Source organism: Schistocerca americana, chromosome 1 (assembly GCF_021461395.2).
Source record: "Schistocerca americana isolate TAMUIC-IGC-003095 chromosome 1, iqSchAmer2.1, whole genome shotgun sequence".
Taxonomy (NCBI): Eukaryota; Metazoa; Arthropoda; class Insecta; order Orthoptera; family Acrididae; genus Schistocerca; species Schistocerca americana.
Window position 1 is genome coordinate 1,126,090,055 of NC_060119.1, and position 23,383 is coordinate 1,126,113,437.

General features: G+C 42.0%; 1 protein-coding gene across 1 annotated transcript in view; it reads right to left on the reverse strand.

Moving 5' to 3' along the window:
• The window catches only part of LOC124619021, a 218,060-nt gene that overhangs the window by 145,514 nt on the left and 49,163 nt on the right, over positions 1-23,383 (reverse strand). The window contains exon 4 of the mRNA XM_047145393.1: positions 3,505-3,580. Within this exon, the coding sequence (XP_047001349.1) occupies positions 3,505-3,580 (76 nt within the window). The remainder of the gene's footprint in view (positions 1-3,504; positions 3,581-23,383) is intronic.

Genomic DNA, 23,383 nt, shown 5'->3' on the forward strand with positions numbered 1-23,383 from the left:
TCTATTATTTGGTTCTTGTTGATCATTATCAAAGAAAGCAGTAGTGTAAATAACAACAAATAGCAGAGACTTGTCATTGTTAAGGTTTTTAATATGGCTGTCAATCAGCGACTGTTGTATAAAACAAAATTTTGAAAAACACAGCCCTCAGTCGCAAACACAACTTTTTTAAATTATTATTATTATTATTATTATTATTTACTAATTGTGTTCACGACTGAGGGTTGTGTTTTTCAAAATTTTGTCTTGTCATTGTTTCACTAATGAGACAATTCCTCTCTTTTTTTTATTGTAAGTGGCGGTAGCGCGCACAAAAGCAAGCCATGCTGCGAGCGGTGACAGGCTGTACACACTCATTATCAGAATGCGACAAACAATGCATGACAGAGTACAATAATGCATTTTCAGCTTAGAGTGACGTAAACACCTATAACAAAGAGAACGGCACTTATCACATCAAAGAAAAATAAGCAATCAATTCAAACCAGACGAAGCACGTGAAAAAGGAAGGGTACCCGTATAAATACGGACGGAGCGCCTGACGCATAGCAATGGCTACCTGGTAAAGCTTAACTGCTAAGCTTATGACTCGAACCAAACTACTGTAGCTGTATCGTCATTCATTTGACCTAAATTGTGTCTAATATTACAATGGACCAACTTTGTTTCGATTTGGAGGTGCGGCACGAAACGTTTCTCTCCCCTTGAATTTCAAGTCTCAAATTTCAGGTGCGGCTTAGATTCGGGAAATTCTTTTTTTACTTGATTTCGAGTCTCATTTTTCAGGTGCAGCTTAGATTCAAGTGCGGCTTAGATTCGAGTAAATATGGTAAGCATCACTGATGCAACTGTTTATTGTACTGTTGTCTAAGTTATTAGTTCTGCAGCAGTATGGGTGTTTTTCACCCTGCATGCATTGGTTGATACAAAATTGGTAAACCTTGAATGTGTACCAAGTTAGCCACAAGACCAGCCTCAATTTGTCATCTGATTAGCATACAATGTTTCATTTAAATTCCAGGTTGTGTCATTCCTCCACTCTTGGGCAATCAAATAATGTACCTAAGACCACTGTGTTCCTATACATAGGAGACTGGCACTTCAATTAACGGCTCTGCACCTTATACAAAGCTGTTCACCCTGCTGCCAAGAACTGTGCTGTGAGTATTGGTTTGATCCAGCTGGGAAGAGCCATTGATATAATTTCTTTATCAACTTTCCAGCATATCCTAATTTCAGCCACGAAGAATTTGTGGATATACGTAACATCATTTATGGTACAGGAAGATATGCCACTGTTTCGGAGAAGTACACAGTAGCAGTGAGTATCTAGGCTGTACGAAAAGAAACATTTGACATGGGAGGGGGCAGCAGCTGTCAAAGTGGATGTTTCTTATTGGTTGGTGGTCTGAGATCTGGGTGTGAATGAACTGGACAGATGAAAACAATGAGGTTGGCAGATTTAAATTTGCAAAAGGACCAGGTGAATTTGAGCTGGGAATGGTTCCAACAGGAAGTACAGGAGTTGTTGTTCACCACCGAATTCACACCACTAAGATATCATTAGCAAATTTGTAACAAACCAGAGAATACAGCTTCTGGGCATTGTGGCCCATGGAAAGGCAGGCAAAGGATGCTGTCATCCTGGTTTCCATAGCTGTTTCACTGATTTGTTTGTAGCTCTCAACCTCAAAGGTGAAATGATAATGAGTAAAAATCAAGTTACAAGTAAATTGGATATTATGACAAAAAATGAAGTTTTTGGGAGACATTCAGGTAAATTTCAGGAGAGGCCAAGGGAATACATGTAGGTTGTTAGTGAAGAGTGAAGCTGCACCAATAGCGAAAATGTAGTTGGCCGTGTAGAAGTGCAGGGAGGAATTTGAAATGTTCCAGGTTGTGATTTTCTATAAGAGGATAAGAAACATGGTTTGAAGATAGTGGTCCACCAGTACTGTCATGCATTCAGTTGAAACAATGAAGCTACAATGGCATAACCAGGATGGTTATTTCTGTGTATTTTATGTGGTATGTAGACGGTAGGGGTGCATAGGTGAGAAGGACTAAGGAATCCCAAGCAGGCAGTTGCAAGACCTTGCGAGGTGGCTGTGGTTTACAGGATTTTCCATAACTCAGTCTGGATGGAAGGACTGGGGTCATTAGGAAGAGAACAGTTTTGTACATTGAGATGTCCAAAAGCCAGAGATGCCAATATGCCACATATACCCCACTGTCTCATACCAATGTAGTGGAGCCTTTGGAATGAGGGATGACGATGATACAGTGGTCCTTCTTTAGGTTACAGATAGCTCAGGGCTCAGATGGAATAATGTTCTAGGTTTCAGTGATAAAGATAGGGAGATGGTACTGGAAGTGAGGAGTTCCTCGAGATTATTGTTTTGAGGAACAGGACTCCTGGAGATTATTGTTTTGGGGAACAGGACAATGATCATTAGAAGTCTCCTATGCAGGGTTTGAAGCTGACACTCCTGGTTGTGATTTGGGACTAGGTGGTACAGTGATATTGGTAATAGACACTTTGGGTGAATGTTACGGAATATTTAATTAGAACAGAGTAATTTAATTTTGTCGTGACAGAAGATCAGGTCTTTTGATACAATGGATGTCTCTGGATGGTAGAGATTTAGGCCTGAAAGGGGGTAGGACTGTGAGATAGTCTAGCATGAAAATGGCTATAGATGGGCTTGGGACGGAGATGTACCAGCACTGGGAGATAAAGTGGGGATGCCAGGATGGGATGGTTTGTTGGCTATGATTTCTTCTTCTTTTTTGCTTGTTTTTGTTTTTGTTTTTTGAGTGGGGGGTGGGGAGGAGATGCTGTGAGTGATAATTGTAAGGGAGGATAGAAATGATACCACAGAACACTGTAAGCTGCTCTCTCTCTCTCTCTCTCTCTCTCTCTCTCTCTCTCTACTTTTTATCCAACTATCTCTCTCTCTCTAATTTCCTCTCTCATCCTATTTCTTAACTGCACTATTCTTACCACTTTTCAGTTGTCATCTTTAATCCCTCTTTACTTTCTTGTTCCTAGTCTGTTCCATTTATCACCTCTAAGCTGAGGTTAGCACAGTGCTTATCAATGTACTGCCTTGACACCTTTTCCTCCAACTTTGTCTCCCTTTATTCTCATCACAGGTGGGTCCTGGCAATATAGCATCTGAGTGCCATTCTCACCCTTTGTAACCTCCTCCAACCAATTGATCTTTCCTCCCATAAGAACAAAATGCACATTTACAAACCTAGAGTTATTATTTACTTCACTAAGTGGCAGCACAATGAAAGTCATCTCCTGAAATAAAGTACTGGCCAATCATTCTCTTTTTTCCAACTGTATCATTTTCCATTTGTTATTATCACAAAATTGATACCAGTCAAGTCCTCTGGAAATGGCCATGATCCAGTACTGCCAAATAACTGGAGAGAATGTTTCTGATATTGGAGGCCGATTCATTGAATGTCAATACTGCTACTCACAGTACTCACCATTAGGCAATCTTCTTCCTTTTGTAGGGAATTTAGCAGTTTTTGAAAATATGTCTTCTTTATTACATCGCCCAAACTGAAACAATATTATCAAATGGTACTGTAAGATTCCAGGACATACATACATACTTTAGAACAAAACATCTGGCAACAATGTGGAAAATGTTACACGTGTATCATTAAAAACACCTAATAGTTTAGTAGGGGCTGAACAGGCAGGAATGCATAGCTTCCTCCCCCCCCCCCCCCCCCCCATATCAGTTTTTTTTTAATCTTAAAAACCAACATGTAAAAGAGCATTGATTGCTGTATTGTAGGTTCTAGTGCTTGTCACATAAGTGTTTCAACTGCTTTTACTTTTAAAGCTGTCTCTGAAACCAGCTTCAGCTAGCCCTATACAGCTGCTGTCATTGTGTGTTGCCAACTGTATTTATTGCACAGCGGCATAATAATTGTGTTCACATGAATTGTTATATGGAAATAAAATATTGTTACCCCTAGATTGTTCCACAAAAATTGTTCCACATGAAACTGTCAAATATGACACTGACCGTCATCTGTAAGCTTCGAATAAACCCACCAAGATCTGGGTACTCTGCCAGAAACAGAGCATCAAGAATCAAATGGTAGCATTTCAAGAAGAATATCAGCTCTTAAAGGACCAGTCAAGGAAATTAATACAGCCAAAGTTGAGGCTGTTCTGAAGGAGACAAAGAGAAAGAAAACAAATGATCTTCCAGCAGAGTTACGGTGCTCTCAGTAGTGGAATGCAGTAGGTTGTCTCACAGATCTTATCAATCAGATCATCAGTCGACACCGAGTCTCTACTCGACACTGTGTTGTTTTCAATGCCAAAACTGCATTGGCGACAACATGGAGTCAACTGGAGACTCCCTAATGGAAGCTAGCGCACATGTGCTAGTAACAAGGACTCTACAATAAATGCACCAAGGAAATCTAACAAACTTTTGGTAGCAGTGGGACCTCAAGATGGCAGTAATGTGCTGCCAAACTAGTTGTGTGAGACAAAAAAGACATTCTCGAGTTACAGCTTTAGTGGTACTTCCTCTCATATACACTACTGGCCATTAAAATTGCTACACCAAAAAGAATTGCAGATGATAAACGGGTATTCATTGGACAAATACTAGAACTGACATGTGATTACATTTTCACGCAATTTGGGTGCATAGATCCTGAGAAATCAGTACCCAGAACAACTACATCTCACCGTAATAACGGCCTTGATACGCCTATGCATTGAGTCAAACAGAGCTTGGATGGCGTGTACAGGTACAGCTGCCCATGCAGCTTCAACACGATACCACAGTTCATCAAGAGTAGTGACTGGCATATTGTGACGAGCCAGTTGCTCGGCCACCACTGACCAGACGTTTTCAATTGGTGAGAGATCTGGAGAATGTGCTGGCCAGGGCAGCAGTCGAACATTTTCTGTATCCAGAAAGGCCCGTACAGGACCTGCAACATGCAGTCGTGCATTATCCTGCTGAAATGTAGGGTTTCGCAGGGATCGAATGAAGGGTAGAAACACGGGTCGTAACACATCTGAAATGTAACGTCCACTGTTCAAAGTGCCATCAATGCGAACAAGAGGTGACCGAAACATGTAACCAATGGCCCCCCGTACCATCACACCGGGTGATACGCCAGTATGGCAATGACGAATACACGCTTCCAATGTGCATTCACCGCGATGTCGCCAAACACGGATGCAACGATCATGATGCTGTAAACAGAACCTGGATTCATCTGAAAAAATGACGTTTTGCAATTCGTGCACCCAATTTCGTCGTTGAGTACACCATAGCAGGCGCTCCTGTCTGTGATGCAGCGTCAAGGGTAACCACAGCCATGGTCTCCGAGCTGATGGTCCATGCTGCTGCAAATGTCGTCAAACTGTTCGTGCAGATGGTTGTTTTGCAAACATTCCCATCTGTTGACTCAGGGATCGAGACGTGGCTGCACGATCTGTTACAGCCATGCGAATAAGATGCCTGTCATCTCGACTGCTAGTGATACTAGGCCATTGGGATCCACCACGGCATTCCGTATTACCCTCCTGAACCCACCGATTCCATATTCTGCTAACAGTCATTGGATCTCAACCAACGCGAGCAGCAATGTCGCGATACAATAAACTGCAATCGCTATAGGCTACAATCCGACCTTTATCAAAGTCGGAAACGTGATGGTACGCATTTCTCCTCCGTACACGAGGCATCATCACAACAACGTTTCACCAGGCAGCACCAGTCAGCTGCTGTTTGGTATGAGAAATCAGTTGGAAACTGTCCTCATGTCAGCACGTTTTAGGTGTCGCCACCGGCGCCAACCTTGTGTGAATGCTCTGAAAAGCTAATCATTTGCATATCACAGCATCTTCTTCCTGTCGGTTAAATTTCGTGTCTGTAGCACGTCATTTTCGTGGTGTAGCAATTTTAATGGCCAGTAGTGTATATCGTCAGCTGAAGACCGTCGGAAACGTGATGGTACGCATTTCTCCTCCTTATACGAGGCATCACAACAATGTTTCACCAGGCATTGAAATGGAGGATGTCATGTGTGGCAGTGGGCTCAGCAACATGGTGGTCCACTTGTTTCTTGGCCACAGTTCGTTGGTGGCCATTCATGTGGACAGACAGCTTGTTGGTTGTCATGCCCACATAGAATGCAACACTGTAGTTACAGTTTAACTTGTAGATGACATGACTGGTTTCACAGGTAGCCCTGGGATAGTTGATGTTTATGACTGGACTGGAGTCGGTGGTGGTGGTGGTGGTGGTGGGAGGATGTATGTGATAGGTATTGCATCTAGATCTATTACAGGGGTAAGAGCCATGAGGTAAGGGTTTGGGAGTAGGGGTTGTGACGAATATATTGTGTAGTTTTGGTCGACGGTGAAATTCCACTGTCAGATGGGTGGGAAGGATAGTGGGCAGGACATTTCTCATTTTAGGGCACGACGAGAGGTAATCGAAACCCTGGCAGAGAATGTAATTCAGTTGCTCCGGTCCCCAGTGGTACTGAGTTAAGATGAGAATGCTCCTCTGTGGCTGGATGGTGGGACTTTGGGAGGTGGTGGGAGACTGGAAAGATAAGGTATAGGAGATTTGTTTCTGTACAAGTTTGGGAGGATAATTACGGTCTATGAAGGCTTCAGTGAGACACTCAGTATATTTTGAGAGGGACTGCTTGTTACTGCAGATGCGATGACAACGGATGGTTAGGCTCTATGGAAGGGACTTCTTGGTACGGAATGGTTGTCAGCTGTCGAAGTGGAGGTACTGCTGGTGGTTAATAGGTTTGATAAGGACGGAGGTACTGATGTAGCCATCTTTGAGGTGGAGGTCAATATCTAGGAAGGTGGCTTGTTGGTTTGAGTAGGATGAGGTGAAGCAAATGGGGGAAAAGTTGTTGAGGTTCTGGAGGAATGTGGATAAGGTGTCCTCACCCTTGATCCAGATTGCAAATCTGAACCAGGGATTTAGGATTCTGGGTGTTTAGGAAGGATTCCTCTAGATGGCCCATGAATATGTTGGAAGGATGGTGCTATGTGAGCTGTACCCTGGATTTGATTGTAATGCCTTCAAAGGAGAAGTAATTGTGGGTGAGGTTATAGTTGGCCATGGCGACTAGGAAGGAGGTTGTTCATTTGGAATCCATTGGGCATTGGGAAAGGTAGTGTTCAATAGCAGGAAGGCCATGGGCATTAGGGATGTTAGTGTAAAGTGAGGTGGCATCAATAATCATGAGCAGGGCACAGTGTGGTAAAGGGACAGGAACCGTGGAGAGCCAGTGGAGGAAATGGTTGGTGTATTTTATGTAGGAGGGTAGGTTCCGCAGAATAGGTTGAAGATGTTGGTCTATGAGAGCACATATTCTCTCAGTGGGGGCACAGTAACCAGCCACAATGGGGCGTCCTGGGTGGTTAGGTTTATGGACTTTAGGAAGCATGTAGAAGGTAGCAGTGCAGGGAGTTGTAGGGGTGAGCACAGAGATGGATTCTGGCGAGAGGTTCTGGGATGGGCCTAAGGAATTGAGGAGTGACTGGAGATGCTGCTGGATTTCTGAAATGGGGTCACTGTAGCAAGGTTTGTAGGTGGAATTATCTGACAGCTGACGGAGTCCTTCTGCCAGGTAATCCTTGTGCTTCAAAACAACAGTGGTAGAGCCTTTGTAAGCAAGTAGGATTATAAGGTTGGGATCCCTTTTTAGACATTGGACTGTGGTTCTTTCCACAGATGTAAGGTTAGTTTGCGTGTTGAGGGATTTCCCATGGCCCGGCAGATTCCAAACCAACAACCTCCTTCCTAGTCGCTGTGTCCAACTATATCCTCCCCCATAAGTACTTCTCCTTTGAAGGCATTAACTACAAAAAAAATCTGAGGTACAGCTGTGGCACCCACATGGCACCATCCTATGCCAACCTATTCATGGGCCATCTGGAGGAATCCTTCCTAAACACCCAGAATCCTAAACTCCTCACCTGGTTCAGATTCACTGTTAACATCTTTGCGATGTGGATCGAGGGTGAGGACACCCTATCCACATTCCTCCAGAACCTCAACAACTTCTCCCCCATTTACTTCACCTCGTCCTACTTCACCCAAGGAGCCACCTTCCTAGGTGTTGACCATAACCTCAAAGATGGCTACATCAGCACATCTGTCCAAATCAAACCTACTAACCATCAGCAATACCTCCTTTTGACAGCTGCCACCCATTCCATACCAAGAAGTTCCTTCCATAGAGCCTAACCATCCATGGTCATCGCATCTGCAGTGACGAGTGTTCCCTCTCAAAATATACTGAGGGTTTCACTGAAGCCTTCATAGACCATAATTATCATTCCAACCTTGTTAAAAAAAAATCTTGCGAGACTTATCTTTCCAGTCTCCGACAACCTCCCAAAGTCCCACCATCCGATCACAGAGGAGCATTTCCCTCTTAACTCAGTACCACTGAGGACTGGAGCAACTGAATTACATTCCCTGCCAGGGTTTCAATTACCACTCATCATGCCCTGAAATGAGAAATGTCCTGCCCACTATCCTTCCCACCCCTCCGACAGTGGACTTCCTCCATCCACCGAACCTACACAATATATTAGTCCTTCCCTACACAACCCCTATTCCCAACCCCTTACCTCATGGCTCTTACCCCTGTAATAGATCTAAATCTATAATGTTGAATATGAAGTGGTACTATCCAGTATTTTATGTAAAAGTACTAAATCTTTTGTGTAAATGACTGAAAGTAGCATGGACGCTGCCACAGAGTATTGTGATAATAGTGCTGGCAGTCAGCCGTACTATGTTGACATGTAGAGCACAATAACAGATGCACAAGTGAGTTGCGAAGCGATGACAGCTGAGAGCAGCATTGAACAGGCCAGCACAGCCAAGAATGATGTAGTAAGCGGGTCGTTGCACCACACTCGAGTGACACTCTTTGTTAAGGCCAACTTGACTAGACACCAGGTTTTAGAGACACAAATGCAGAGAATTGGATTATAAATGAGGCTGCATTAGAAGACAAGAGACCTTTCGATTTGTAGACTCAGTCATCGTTGAGCAGCTCCACCACCTCCCACCCCAGGGACTCCAACCGCTAATGTACTTCACTGTGGCACTCGAGGGATAAGTTGTTTGGCATTCCCTACAGAATGCACTTGTCACAGCTTCACCATCACAGACACCCTGAAAACTGAACCTAACAAACCCCTATGAAATGCAATGGAATAGGCAAGTATATTCATGAAAGTCATCATCAACGGTCAGTATGATATCAGTGTCCAGTCTATGCATCAGTCAACACTCGACAGAGTGGTATCACTACCCATGATTAACTCCCATTAAAAATTTCAAACACAAACCCAACCATTCTATTCTTCTTCCTTTATGTTTAAAAAATTACAAAACCAATAACTTGTTACTCTAAATTCCAGTACATTTAGCTTACTATACTCACAGCTTATACAAAGACCTAATGAGTTAAATCATTCGCTTGCGTGTGCCATAGTGCTACAACTTCCTCCACTGTCCATTATTGCCATATGATAATACAGCTAAAATCGTTCTTATTCCTGGCTTTCCAAGTACTACACATACATCCTACATCTTCAAAATTTTCTTTAAAATGTTAATTTATAGTTAAGTTTATTAACTAAGCTCATGGCTATCTTCATAAAATACCGATGCAATTATCGCGAATAAACACTAGGTGGCACATGTGCAGGTGTTGGGTTTGTATTTTTACTTCTATTTCTGGAAGAAGTGGTTGTAGGAGGTACAATATTAATAAAAGATAATAGAATAGTCAAAGAAGATAGAAATTGTCCCCAAGAAAACTACGATAGAAATATGGAAACAATTTAACTCGGACGGCCGGTAGTCATCAATTCACTGAATTTGTAAAGGGCGCAAAATCTCCTGGGCCATTAAATCTTTTTACTCATATCTATACTGTATAATCCTTTATCTTTCCCTATATAAGGGTCTGTTAGATATACCATAATGCTTTTGGATGCAGTATATTCTGAACTTTAAAAGGTCCACTGTAATGTTGAAATATTTGCTCGCTTCCTTCTTTAAATTTGAGCTATGGTGAAAATCAAGTATGAATTTTGGAAGTTACTTTGATAAATTCATATTACTTACCAATTGTAACTCCTCTAATAAACAACTCGATTATACACTGTTATTTACACCTGCCTTCTTATGGATTTCCTGCTTACTACTCCCAATAGCCTACTGCAGGCGCAACAATTCTTTTTTGTGTTCTTCAGCATCTTTCTTAGAAAGAGTGTTAGTATTAAGTGATTCTAATTTTTCTTGTATGGTAGAATTTACAAATTCAGGTAATCATTCCTCCAAATTAGACAGCGTTTCAGGTGTGCTAACTATGTCTTCAAATTCTTTGCATTGTTCTAAAACAGTTACAAACTAATTGCCTCTGAGATTTGCTCTTTTACTTCCTCACAAACTGAATTACATTGGTTACTGATTTCGTCCTTCAACTGCTAAGGCAAATGGGTCAAAATAGTTGCAATGTTAGTTAATTTAACTTCTATTTCGTGTCTGATGTGTTCTGTTATCTCTAAGTTTAGTTCTTCTTTTGTATTTTCTACCTTGACAGACAATTCATTACCTTTAGACTCTACTTCGTTAGCTAGTTCCTTTCTAGTGCCAGATAACTCATTTCTAGTGTCAGACGGTTTATTATTTGTTGAATCTATTTTGACAGATATTTTCTTAAAACTAGAATTCATTTCATCAGACATTTGCTGTAATAAACCTTAAACCATTCTGGAGCCACTGCAGTAATTTTTCTAGTAATGACTGGCAAATATTCTCTAGCAAGCACCCTCTATTGGAAATCAAGTACCATGTTTCTTGACAGAGCACAGGGGACTGGGGTAGGAGACCCACACCGCTGTACTAGGCAAGTTCCTAATGGAGGTGGTTTGCCATTGCCTTCCTCTGACCGCAATGGGGATAAATGATGATGATGAAGATGACACAACAACACCCACTCATTTCAGGGCAGGTATAAAACCCTGACCCCACCAGGACACGAACCCGGGACCCCGCACTAGGGAAGCAAGAACACTACCACGAGACCACAAGCAGTGGACTGCATCCTACATTACTCTGATAAATTGTTACTGCACAGTTTTCTTAAATGTGGTAAAACTGAAACATGCTGTCACTGTCTAGAAGATAAGTTTTCAAAGTGGATTTCTGTATTTTCTCAACAGTTTACTCTTTCCGATGAACTGCACTCTCTCGTCGTGTAGCCTGTGCAACCGCATGTACATGGTGATATACTGCAATGATTTGCCCCGCCTGGCGCAACCAATGTATGAAACACAGTGATAGGTGGACTGCACTGTGTTGTATAGCAGCATACCTGCAACATTTCTCAGCTACCCACCGATGTCAGGATTCAAAATCTTCTTATCTGAACCTGCCGAAAAATTCTTCTCTTCCGCACCTACTGAGAAATTACTATGTCATTTTTAAAACATTCTTTTATTCATCTGTCGATGTTGTTTACTTGACACGTAAATTTAATTGAAGTTGCTGCAATACCTGTACCACAATTGAATAAGTTTGGTTTGTCTTCAGGTTTCGTGATTTGTTCAGATATTTCCTTTCGCTCTCTTCTTAACAGATCATTGCTGAGTTTTGACAATATACTTACATCCATTCACCTATAGTTTTTCCTTTTGTTGAAACCCTGTTGCTCTTAGCAACACTATAATTTATCACTCATTGAATTTCAAGATTTTGTACATTTATAGTTCTTTATTTGCTCCCTTTTGCTGTAATGCTCCATGTCCTGTACACTGGAAGCCAAATGAAGTGTTCTTCTTAATGGTTTAGGGTTTTATGTAGCTGCTGACTCCCTCCTTGTAACTGAAGATGAGTCAAAACACTTCACGAGATCTGTCAATTGACGTAGTATCTAGCGTATTTACCTTTTTCTTTTAATCTGGTCACCATAGTCAATTCTCTTGAAGTAGAGGTCCTGCTAATCAGTACCTCTGAGATTCCATATATAGCCAAGGAAAGGCTTGACTACTTCATGTTCTGCAGCTGTTATTGGTCCAAAAGAAGATAACTACTAACATTACAAAAAAGCACACCCACTACTTTCCTTTTACGAACATGTATTTCCTTGGATGAGTGTACAGATCATTAGAGTGACTTGTGAATTATAGTAGAACACAAATTTTCATATTACACATATCTCAAAGGCTCAATATGACATTCAAGATTACAATATATTTTACTTGTCACAAAACCATCTTCTCTTTCGTTTTCATTGTTGGAGAGTGTGGTTGCACCTTGGCGATCAAGCCACCACCAAGCTATGATGCCAAAACATAAAAGACCCTGCCCACAGCAGGTGAAGTGGTTTATTTGTTGTCACACATTGCTGTTTTCTCATGCTCCACACCCCTCATTTAATGTCTGCACATACAAAAACAAACACTCCCATGCAGTATTTGTTCCGTGACTTACTCCATACTTAATATTACTCTGTCATGATCATCTTTTCTTGTACTAAACAAGGAGTGTGAAAGACTATTCGCCTAAATGGCATGTACCACTTGAGGGTAAGCTAGCATGAACAGCATAGTGAATGCATCATCATAGCCAAATACACATGAATCCAACACCCACCATAGTGGAACAACTAGCTCCACAGACGATGAAGAGACTGAAGAAATGTATGATGAAATAAAAGAAATTATTTAGTTAATTAAGGGAGACAAACATTTAATAGTTATGGGGGACTGGAGTTAGATAATAGGAAAAGGAAGAGTAGGAAAAATAGTACATGAATATGGACTGGGGGAAATGGAATGAAAGAGGAAACTGTCTGGTAGAATTTTGCACAGAGCATAATTTAATCATAGCTAATACGGTATGAGAATCATGAAAGAAGGTTGTATACATGGAAGAGACCTGGAGACACCAGAGGGTTTCAGACTGATTATGTAATGGTAAGACAGAGATTTCAGAACAAGATTTTAAATTGCAGGACATTTGCAGGGGCAGATGTGGACTCGACCACAATTTATTGATTATGAACTGCAGACTAAAACTGAAAAAATTCCAAAAAGGTGGTAAATTAAGGAGGTGCAACATGGGTAAGTTGAAAGAACCAATGGTTGCTGAGTGTATCAGAGGGAGCATTTAGGCAACAGTTGACTACAACAGGGGAAAGGAATACATTATAAGCCGAATGGGCAGCTTTAAGAGATGACATAGTGAAAGTAGCAGAGGATCAAATAGGTGGAAATTGTTGGATAGCAAAGGAGATATTGAATTTAATTGATAAAAAAAGAAAATATAAAAAGCATCTAATGAAGCATGTGGATGTAACTTAACTCATGAACCAATTGATTTCAGAGATTGCGCATCCACACAGTTCGCAGGTCCACTTATAGAGACCACCTGGGATGGCCTCCTGGCATATTCTGGTGAGCTGTCAAAGAACTCGGCAAACATATCGATGGAAGAAATACTCTAACGTGTGATTTCCAAGCAGTAAGCTTTCAGAGAACAAGAGCAGGCTCTCAACAGCACTCTCAATCAAGTGCCATTTGCATGTTCGCACTTACTCTCCCGTCAGTGCAACTGTCGCTCTTCCCAACATTAGATGAATCAGCTGAAGACTGGGACTCCCACAAGCCACGGTTACACTATTTCCAGGTTTCTTGTGAGGGGAATGCAATCCACTTCCTGGCTTTTACTGTGCATTTATCAGTTGTTGTGCCAACTTGCGCCTTTGCAAGAACTGTCCAGATTATCAATTGATAAAATATGCAAGCTCCTCTCAACAAATTTTTCTGACAGAACTTACGTCATTGTGACGTGTGTAAAATTTTACCATTGTCAGAAATGCCCAAACCAATCTTACGAATCCTGAGCTGCAGAATTACTTGGGTTGAGCCATCATTGTAAATTTGTCACTAGTACTCATCACAAATCCTCCACTGGCCACATGGTGAATTATATTATTCGTCTGACCCAAGATAGGGAAGTCCATGAAAAAGTACTTCAATGTGAGAATCCGATGCTTACAGACTTGCTCAATACAGCACAGTCCTTCGAAGTGTCACGGGTCGCAGGCGATCAGATTGCTGTTTGTGGGGAGGCTTGGGGGGAGGTATCAGAAGTTGCTCGGTCAACCCGTGTCAGGCATGCTTCAAGTGTTCAGGATGACAGGGAAGCCATTGCAGCAACACAAACTTCGACTCAGCAATGCAAGAGCTTGTTGCATGCCTTAGGTGTTAGGCTGTGTGTGGTGAAAGAAAGGCCACATTGCATCAGTGCGTAACTCCTCTTCAAACATGGTGGACACAGCAGTATCTCTACAGCAACTGTCTCCCCAAACAGATTGTTTATTGACTTGCGTGTGTTTAATAAACTACCAAAAATTCAAATGGACTTTAGTGACTTTAGTAAATGCACAAACGTATGTGGACGTGGCCTCCCCTTCCCTCACACAGGTTTCACAGAAGTTCATTAGTTATAATAAACAGTACACTCCAATCCTAGGTCAGTTCTCCAATCCTATCTCTCACAAATCTGTTGTTCACCTTCCTTGTTGTGAACCATTCTCATACTGCAGACCTGGACTAGACGTGTTAAACACTTTCAGATTTTCCATTGCCAATGAGGTAAATTTAGTGTCACATCAAGTTCTGTATCGGCAGCTGGAGTCCCTCTGCTCTGAGTTTTTATCTCTGTTTTCCCCTGGGATCAGTTGTGCTACTGGTTTTCATGCCCACGTTACCATGAGAGTCCGCCTGCCCTCATTTTTTTATTGCCTCTGCAGCGACTTCAGTGTCACAACTGATGCACAGTATGTGACAGACACATACCCTTTGTCCTGCACTGATGTGCTGCTCGCAAAATTATCAGGTGGCTACTACTCTTCCGAGATTGATTTATCAGAAGCATACCCCCAGCTTCCTTTGGATGAGGTCACTAAATGCCTTCTCACTGTCAATACACCATTCAACCTATACCAATATGAAAGCTCACCTTCTGGCATTGCTAGCATGCTCACAATTTTTCAGTGTTTTTTAGAACAGTTGACCAGCCTCTAAGCCCGGATGCAATATTTACCTCAGTGATACTGTTGATTCTGGTTCTTCCACCGATGACCAACTTAGAACCCTTTGATCACTGTTTTCTTTCCTACAGTCTGTGAGTCTCTGGTGCAATCTTGCCAAAACTCAATTTTTTCAGCTATCAATTGACTACTTGGGTTTCAAGGCTTCTCACACAGAGGTCAGGCTGTTGCATCATCATGTTGATGCAATTGCAGCTGTGCCATGGCTGACCTCCGTTAAGGAGCTACAGGCATTTCTAGGTAAAGTTGTGTGCAACTGTAAGTTTTTGCCGGACGCATCCACTGTTGCTCAGTCTCTGCGAGTGCTTATGTGTAAAAATGTGCCTTTTTTCTGGTCCCCAGCTTGTGACTGGGTGTTCGTTCAAATCTAAGTTTCAATCTGCCCCATGTCCGGCCACTTTTCAGCCATGTCAGCATCTCGTGTTGGCTGCAGATGTCTCTCAGCAGGGTTTTGGCACGGTGTTGGTGCACAAACACAAAGACGAGTCTGAGAAATTTCACATCTCCTTGTATGGTTCTAAGTTCCAAGTAATCGTGGATCACAAGCCTTCGGTTGCTCTTTTTCACCCTTCAGCTTCCTTGCTGGACAAGGCAGCATATTGTTTACAGCAGTGGACTCTTTCCTCCTGTTATCAATATCAGATACATTACTGGCTGACAGCTCAATACCCAAACGCCAATGCCTTATCTTGCCTTCCAATCGTCCCAGACACGACGTTCGGGAGGACGAGTTGCTTTGTTTCTATTTAGAAACTGAGAATCAGAATAAGGTCAATGGTTTTCCCATCATTGGTGCCATAAGAGCATCAGCTTCCACCGCAGATCCTGTACTTTGTCAGGTCTTCTCTTTTGTGCAACACAGTTGGCTGGAAAAACCTCCAGGCTGTGCCTTGAATCCCTTACATAATTACATGTCCCTCCAGCACTGCCTTTCTGAGTTTCACAGGGTTCTTACATTAGCTGCAGAGGACCTGCTCCCTGGCTTCTGCATGTCGGTCATTGGGGGTCCTCTCGCACTAAAGCTTCGGCCCATCTATATGTGTATTTGCAGGGCACAGATGGGAACATTACGCATCTTATCGCTGGTTGTACTCGCTGTGTTCAGCAACAGGCGGCCCTGTGGGAGCATCTACGTGTCAATTTTGCTGGGCCCTTCCTAAATCAGTATTGGCTCGTTGTAGTAAACATCTATTTCAAGTTTCCATATGTGGCGCATTGTCCATCCATGTCTGCAGCAACCACAATTGCCATTCTGTCTAAGATATTTGCAATTGAGGGCTTCCATATGCCGTGGTTACCAATAACAGCCCACATTTTGTTCTTCGAGAAGTTGCATTTTTTTGTTAGGCTACTGGTGTTCACCGTCTCCCAGCTTCCCTCTCACCCTCAATATAATGGTGAGGCTGAACGTACGGTTTGAATGTTTAAAACTCAGATGTGGAAGTACTTGTCTGGCATGTCCCCTGAAGCTGCTTTAGACCATTGTTTGAGCTCATACCGTTTCGCTCTAGTGGGGGACAAGAGCCTGGCAGAGAGACTGTGTGACGGCAACAACGGGATCTCCACCAGCTGTGTCCGACACCGGGTCTGTTCTGTGACGATTCCGGCCAGCTGTGCATGTCTGAGCTCGTGGTTTCAGCTGCCAGCTGAACTGGGTTCCTGCCGTCATCGGTGTTGCCTGGGCCGGCACCTGTGCGCCAACTGTACTCCTGACAGGTGGACGCCCCGTCACTTCAACCAACTGTGGTCACACGTGGCGGGGTCTGTTGTGGAGGGCCCACCACCTACCCGTCTTCACTGTGGCTTATGTCTGTTACCTTGTCACAGGCGGTCTGGTCTGTGCTGCAGCAGGGGTTGCTGCCCGTCAGATCGCAGTCTGGGGTTGCTGCCTCCACCCCTACTTCTTGCCGACTACTGTTGCCGGAGCAGCCTCCACTGCACCTGATGCCACAGCCACCGCCATCTTCATTGCCGGAATGTGTGCAGCCATTATCACCGACACCTCCAGCACTGACCGCTGACCTCGATGAGGGTGTCATTAATGAGTCGTCGTCGCCAGTCCTACCCTGTGGCTTGTCATGAGAAGAAGGACGGCATGCCAACCTGCCAACTCATCATTTCTGTCCCTAATCGCCAGTAATTGCCCACCACACGCTGCAGCAGCCACTGTAGTCAGAGGATGAAATGGACTTCAGCACTGTCACTGGTGTTTCCCGCGACTCGTAATCTCAGCGCCTTGTGAGATCAATGCTTTCTTTCACAGTACCAGTGCTTTTTTGGTACCAGTGGTTTTTTTTTTCAGTATGTACCATGCATTTTTCTGTGCCTAGTGCTTTTATGTGTGTGTGCGGTTTTCTCAACTCTAGAAAGGATGAGTCGTGTACCTTCACTCACAATGTGCGCGATTTCAGAGATCGCACATCCGTACAGTGCATAGGCCAGCTTATAGAGGCCAACTGGGTCGGCCCCTGGCATGCTCTAGTGAGCCACAAAACAAACAGTATTATTTAAGCGATCAGAAGCAAGTGCTTGGCCTATCCTGTAACTCGTATTACTGATGTCCAGTCAATATGTTCAGTGCTACGCACAACCTGTACTTCATTGGATCTTATGTGTGTTGCTCTATAAAGTACTCTATTCCATAAATCATGTTTGTTCTTGCTTTAGCACAGGTGAAAGGGAATACAAACGTCTAAAAAATGACATTGCAGGAAGTGCAAAATAGCTAAGCAGGAATGGCTAGAAGTCAAATATATGGAGCTAGAATCATATGTCAGTACGGGAAAGATAGATATCGCCTACAGAAAAATTACGGAGGCCTTAGGAGAAAAGACAAGGAGCAGTATGAATATCACAAGCTCAAATGGAAAACCAGTCCAAAGCAAAGATGGGGAAGCTGAAAGATGGAAGCAGTATATATAGGGTATATACAAGGGAGATTAACTTGAAGGTTATGTTATAAAAATGGGAGAGGACGTAGATGAAGAGGAGATGGGAGATAAGATACTGCGAGAAGAATTTGGCAGAGCACTGGAAGACCTAAGTTGAAACAATGCCCCAGGAGTAGATGACATTGTGTCAGAACTACTGATAGCCTTGGGAGAGCCAAGCCAGGACAAAACACTTCCATCAGATGTGCTAGATGTATGAGACAGATGAAATATCCTCAGACCTCAAGAATAATGTAATAATTCCAATTTCAAAGAAAGCAGATGATTACAGATGTGAAAATTACTGAACTATCATTTTAATACGTCATGGCTGCAAATTATTAACACAAATTCTTTACAGAAGAATGGAAAAGATGGTAGAAGCCAACCTCGGCGAAGATCAGTTTGGATTCCGGAGATATGTAGGAGCATGCAAAACAATACTGACCTTATGACTTTTCTTAGAAGAAAGGTTAAGGAAGGGCAAACCTACATTTATAGCATTTGTAGAGCTAGAGTAAGCAGCTATAAGAATGAGGGATATGAAACAGAAGCAGCAGTGGAGAAGAGAGTGAGACAGGGTTGTAGCCTGTCCTCCATATTATTCAAGCTGTACATTGAGCAAGCAGTAAAGGAAATCAAAGAAAAATTTGGAATAGGAATTGAAGTCCACGGGGAAGAAATAAAAACTCTGAGGTTTGCCAAAGACAATGTAATTCTGTCAGAGACAGCAAAGCACTCAGAAGAGCAGTTGAGCGGAATGGACAGTGTCTTGATGGAGGATATAATACGAACAGCAACAAAAGCCATATAAGGATACTGGAATGACATCTAATTGAATCAGGTAATGCTGAGGGAATTAGGCTAGGAAAAGAGACACTTAAGGTAGTAGATGAGTTTTGCTATTTGGACAGCAAAATAACTGATGATGGTCAAAGTAGAGAGGATGTAAAATGTAGACTGACAATGGTAAGGAAGAGAAATTTGTTAGCATTGCATATAGATTTGAGAAGTCTTTTCTGAAAATATTGGAATGGAATGTAGCCATGTATGGAACTGTAACATGGAAGATAAACAGTTGATACAAGAAGAAAATAGAAGCTTTTGAAAGTTGGTGCTACAGGAGAAAGCTGAACATTAGATGGGTACATCACGTAATTGATGAGGAGGTACTGAATAGAAATGGGGGGGGGGGGGGGGGGGGGGGGATTTGTGGCACAATCTTATTAGAAGAAGGGATCAGTTTATAGGACACATTATGAGACATCAAGGGATCACCAATTTGGTACATCAGGGAAGCATGAGGGGTAAAAATCATAGAGAGAGACCAAGAGATGAATACAGTAAGCAAATTCAGAAGGATGTAGGTTGCAGTAGTTACTTAGAGATGATGCGGCTTGCACAGGATAGAGTAGCATGGAGATGGATCAAACCAGTCTTCGGACCAAAGACCAGCAACAATAACAACAACCACCTCACTGGCACAAACAGCAAAAGAAACTAACCTCACTTCATATAATGACACTGCGAAAGTAACTGTAAACGCACGTGAAGATGGAAGCATGCTGATGAAACTCATTGTGCTAGTAAAATATTAGTGTTAGAAAGGTGGCGAAAACATTCAGTCGCTGCAAAATATTAAGTTTCGTATTTTTTAAGCTATTGAAAACATTATTGTTTCATTGGATGCACTTCATTTTTCTGGGATTGCAGATGTATTCAGATTTGCTTTATTAAGGAATTGTGATTCATTATTGAATTTCTATGAGCTGTAAATACCCATGCTTCAGACTGTCTTAAGCTTCATCATTCCTGGTGCTTCTTGTGCACCATAGGCATGTGATGAACCGCAACTCTCATTCACAAAACCAGCTCTAACACATAGTGTTGTCAGCTAATGGTATCTGTCATTTGGTGATTTCGCTATAGTGTACAGTAATAGTAGAATCAAGGTATTTTGGGCAATAACACTTCTCGGGGTTAGAGTACTGAATGAGATACAATGAGTGATCGAAAAGTATCCAACCTTCTTCTTTCCCACATAAACCAGTTATGTGGGAGACTTTCTGCAGTGATGTGGTGGGGGACTGATGTGGACAGTCACAAATTGTTTTCCTACCAGCATTAGTTGCTGGCAGTCGACATATACGTAAGGATGTCGTAAACACTACTCAGATACCAGTAAGCTGTATAATGATGCAAAATACTGAGCAGCAATATTGCATAAAATTATGCCAAATGTTTTGGAAGAAAGTCATATCACAGTATGAGAACTTGTGAAGAATATAGGGGTAAGCATTGGATCGGTACATTCGACCTTGAGGACATTTTGTGAACAAGGAGAGGCCCACAAAATTCGTACCGGAACTGCTGACAACGGAGCTCAAGCAGTGCCATCTGGAAATCACACAGGACATGCTGGACAATGAAAATAGTAACCTCATATTTCTTAATACCATGCTCACAAGTGTTGAGATGAGGGTTTCTGTGTATGATCCAGAAACTGAGATGTAAGAGGGGAGGGGGGGAGGGGGAACCTACAGCAATGCAACAACACCAGACAGTGGAAAAGCAGGTGGATCCTTCCCATCTGTTACATTTTTTTACTCCCATAAATAACCAAACTGTTTAGCCTGATTTCATATTTTTGATACATTTACGTATTGACAAGTAGCATTTACTTGAAATTTTAAATACTTTTTAAGACCAAACTTTGTTCAAATCTATTATTCAGGTTACAATGTAATGAAAAGGAAAGTTGTCACTCACCATATAGTGGAGAGATGCTGGGTAGTCACAAGTAAAGCTTACGGCCAGTAAGGCCTTCATCAACAACAGACAACAAACCACACACACACACACACACACACACACACACACACAAACACACAAACACACACACACACACACACACACACACACACACACACACAAATGTCAATTCACACATACATGACTGCAGTATCAGGCAACTGAGACTGCAGTCATGTGTGGGTGAGTTGCATTTGCGTGAGTGTGAGGTGCGGGTGCATGAGTGTGTGTGTGTGTGTGTGTGTGTGTTCTATTGTTGACTAAGGTCTTACTGGTCAAAAGCTTTATTAGTGACAGTCTTTTTGTTGTGCCTATCCGTAACTCAGCATCTCCACTATACAGTGAGTGGCAACTTTCCTTTTCATTGTACTGTTACATTCTATCCTGGATTTTCCATTGTTTTATTACTCAGATTATTGTTTCAAGTGTTCTGATTCAATTAGTGTAATTAGTTTTCATTAGGGCATTATTAATTAAAAATTACAGTTAACTGAAGTTAACACTATAGTTAGAGACATATACAACTTTGAGAGCCAAATCAGTAAATTTGTGAAAAGTGGCTAGACCATTAGAAAGGTAAGTATTCCACGATTCCTGTAAAGTATTTTAAATTAGCGAAAACTGAAGTTCAGAGCCAAGGCCAAGTTCCATAGCAGATTTCATCGAAACTACTGTTAGATACTGAGCTTCAACTATATACTTTCAGAGCATTAATTTTTCCGTACAATATAACATACGGCATTAATTGATGAACTCACTAATTAAGAACTTCATGTAATGTACTTTGATTGCAATATGGCACTAGCTTTTTCATTTAAAGAAGGGGATTCACAACGCAGAAGAAACAAGAGCGTCCATGTATTTTCACAATTTTGTAACCAGCAAAAATTGGTGTGAGTCAAAGCCACTTTAGTTCTTGTACTTCATCAAAAACAGTAATTTTAACCCAGCAATATGTCAAAGCATTACTTTTCAAAATAACAGTATAGTCTTACGCCCAACTATAAGCAGTCAGATGTCACCCAAAGTAGTCATTCTGCAGTTTGACAGTAGCCGAGTATCATCTATGTTAGACGTGCATGTGTTGCTGACTCACACTACAAATGTGAACACTCTATATGAGAAAATATGCACACCAACAACTGTTAAACTCAAGAATTTTAATATGCAATTACTTTCAAGTGATAACTTTTTCAACTGAAGTGTGATGCAATTAGCAAACACTGTGATCTATTATTAAGAATTTTAATATGTAATTGCAATACCTGTAATCTAAAGTAAGGGGCTTTCTTAATTGAACTGTGATGCGATTAGTAAATACCGTTAACTACTGTTATACTCAGTGATTTGTCTGATTAACTGTCTTAAATGAGGCACTGAAGTATAATCACAGTTAACAAAGTGCCACAAGATTGTGCTAAATGTGACTGTGTCATTTTTAGATAAAAGTAAACTAGTAGTTTGCGCCACAATAGAAAACTTCCCACTGTGATTGTGAATGCTGGCCTGGATAATTGCATTAATAATTGTTCATAATGTAAAAACTGGTCACCGTACTCAAAAAGTGAACTTTGCAAGGAATAAAATGTGTGTGTTACTGCCATCTAAAATAGTATCATGTACACCAATGAACAAACGCTGTCCCACAACCACTCAGATTTTCAGCTTTGCAGTGATCGACACTAGCGCTATCGAGGAGAAGATACGTAATCCAGCTGTCAGTTCCACTGCAAAGCCCACATTGACGGTTTTCTTCTATTCTCATGGGCACACCACTATGTGAAATCATCACAAAAGGAATTCTATACGGAGATCCTTCATTGCCTTTGTAATCTGGTGTGGCATAAACGACCAGATCCATGGGCGCCGAAAACTTTGCAACTCTACTGTGATGATGCACTCACCCATTCTGTGCTTCTGACAGAGTCTTGTTACCATACACAATATTCCTACAGGTAGTCAGGCTCCTTACTCCTCTGCTCTGGTTCTGCGTGACTTTTGGCTATTTCTCAAGCTGAAAATACTACTTAAAGGAACACATTATGAGTCAAGAGAAGACATCATGTGGAATGCGACAGCCTAACTGATTTTCATTCCAAAAGATAAGTTTCAGAAGTGTTTTAACAATAGCAGGAGGGCTGGGTAAAGTGTGTGCATTAACGTGGAGAATACTTTGAAGGCGATTAGGGTTCTGTACGTCCAAATCAATCAATGTATTTCTGCAGAAGAAAGGTTCGACACTTTTTTAATGCATCTCATATAAAGTAACTGTCAGTTGGTCCGGCTCGTAAGGTCAGGAAGCAGGCAGTCCCCCCTCCTTTCTCCCTCCTGTCTGATCACCCAATTCAATGATGCAAGGATGAAACAGTGATGTAATAAACACCACTCTCAAAACCGGAGATGCTGAGATAAGTAACAGGGGAAGGCACTAAGAGTGTAGACATGATCAGAAAGACACAGAT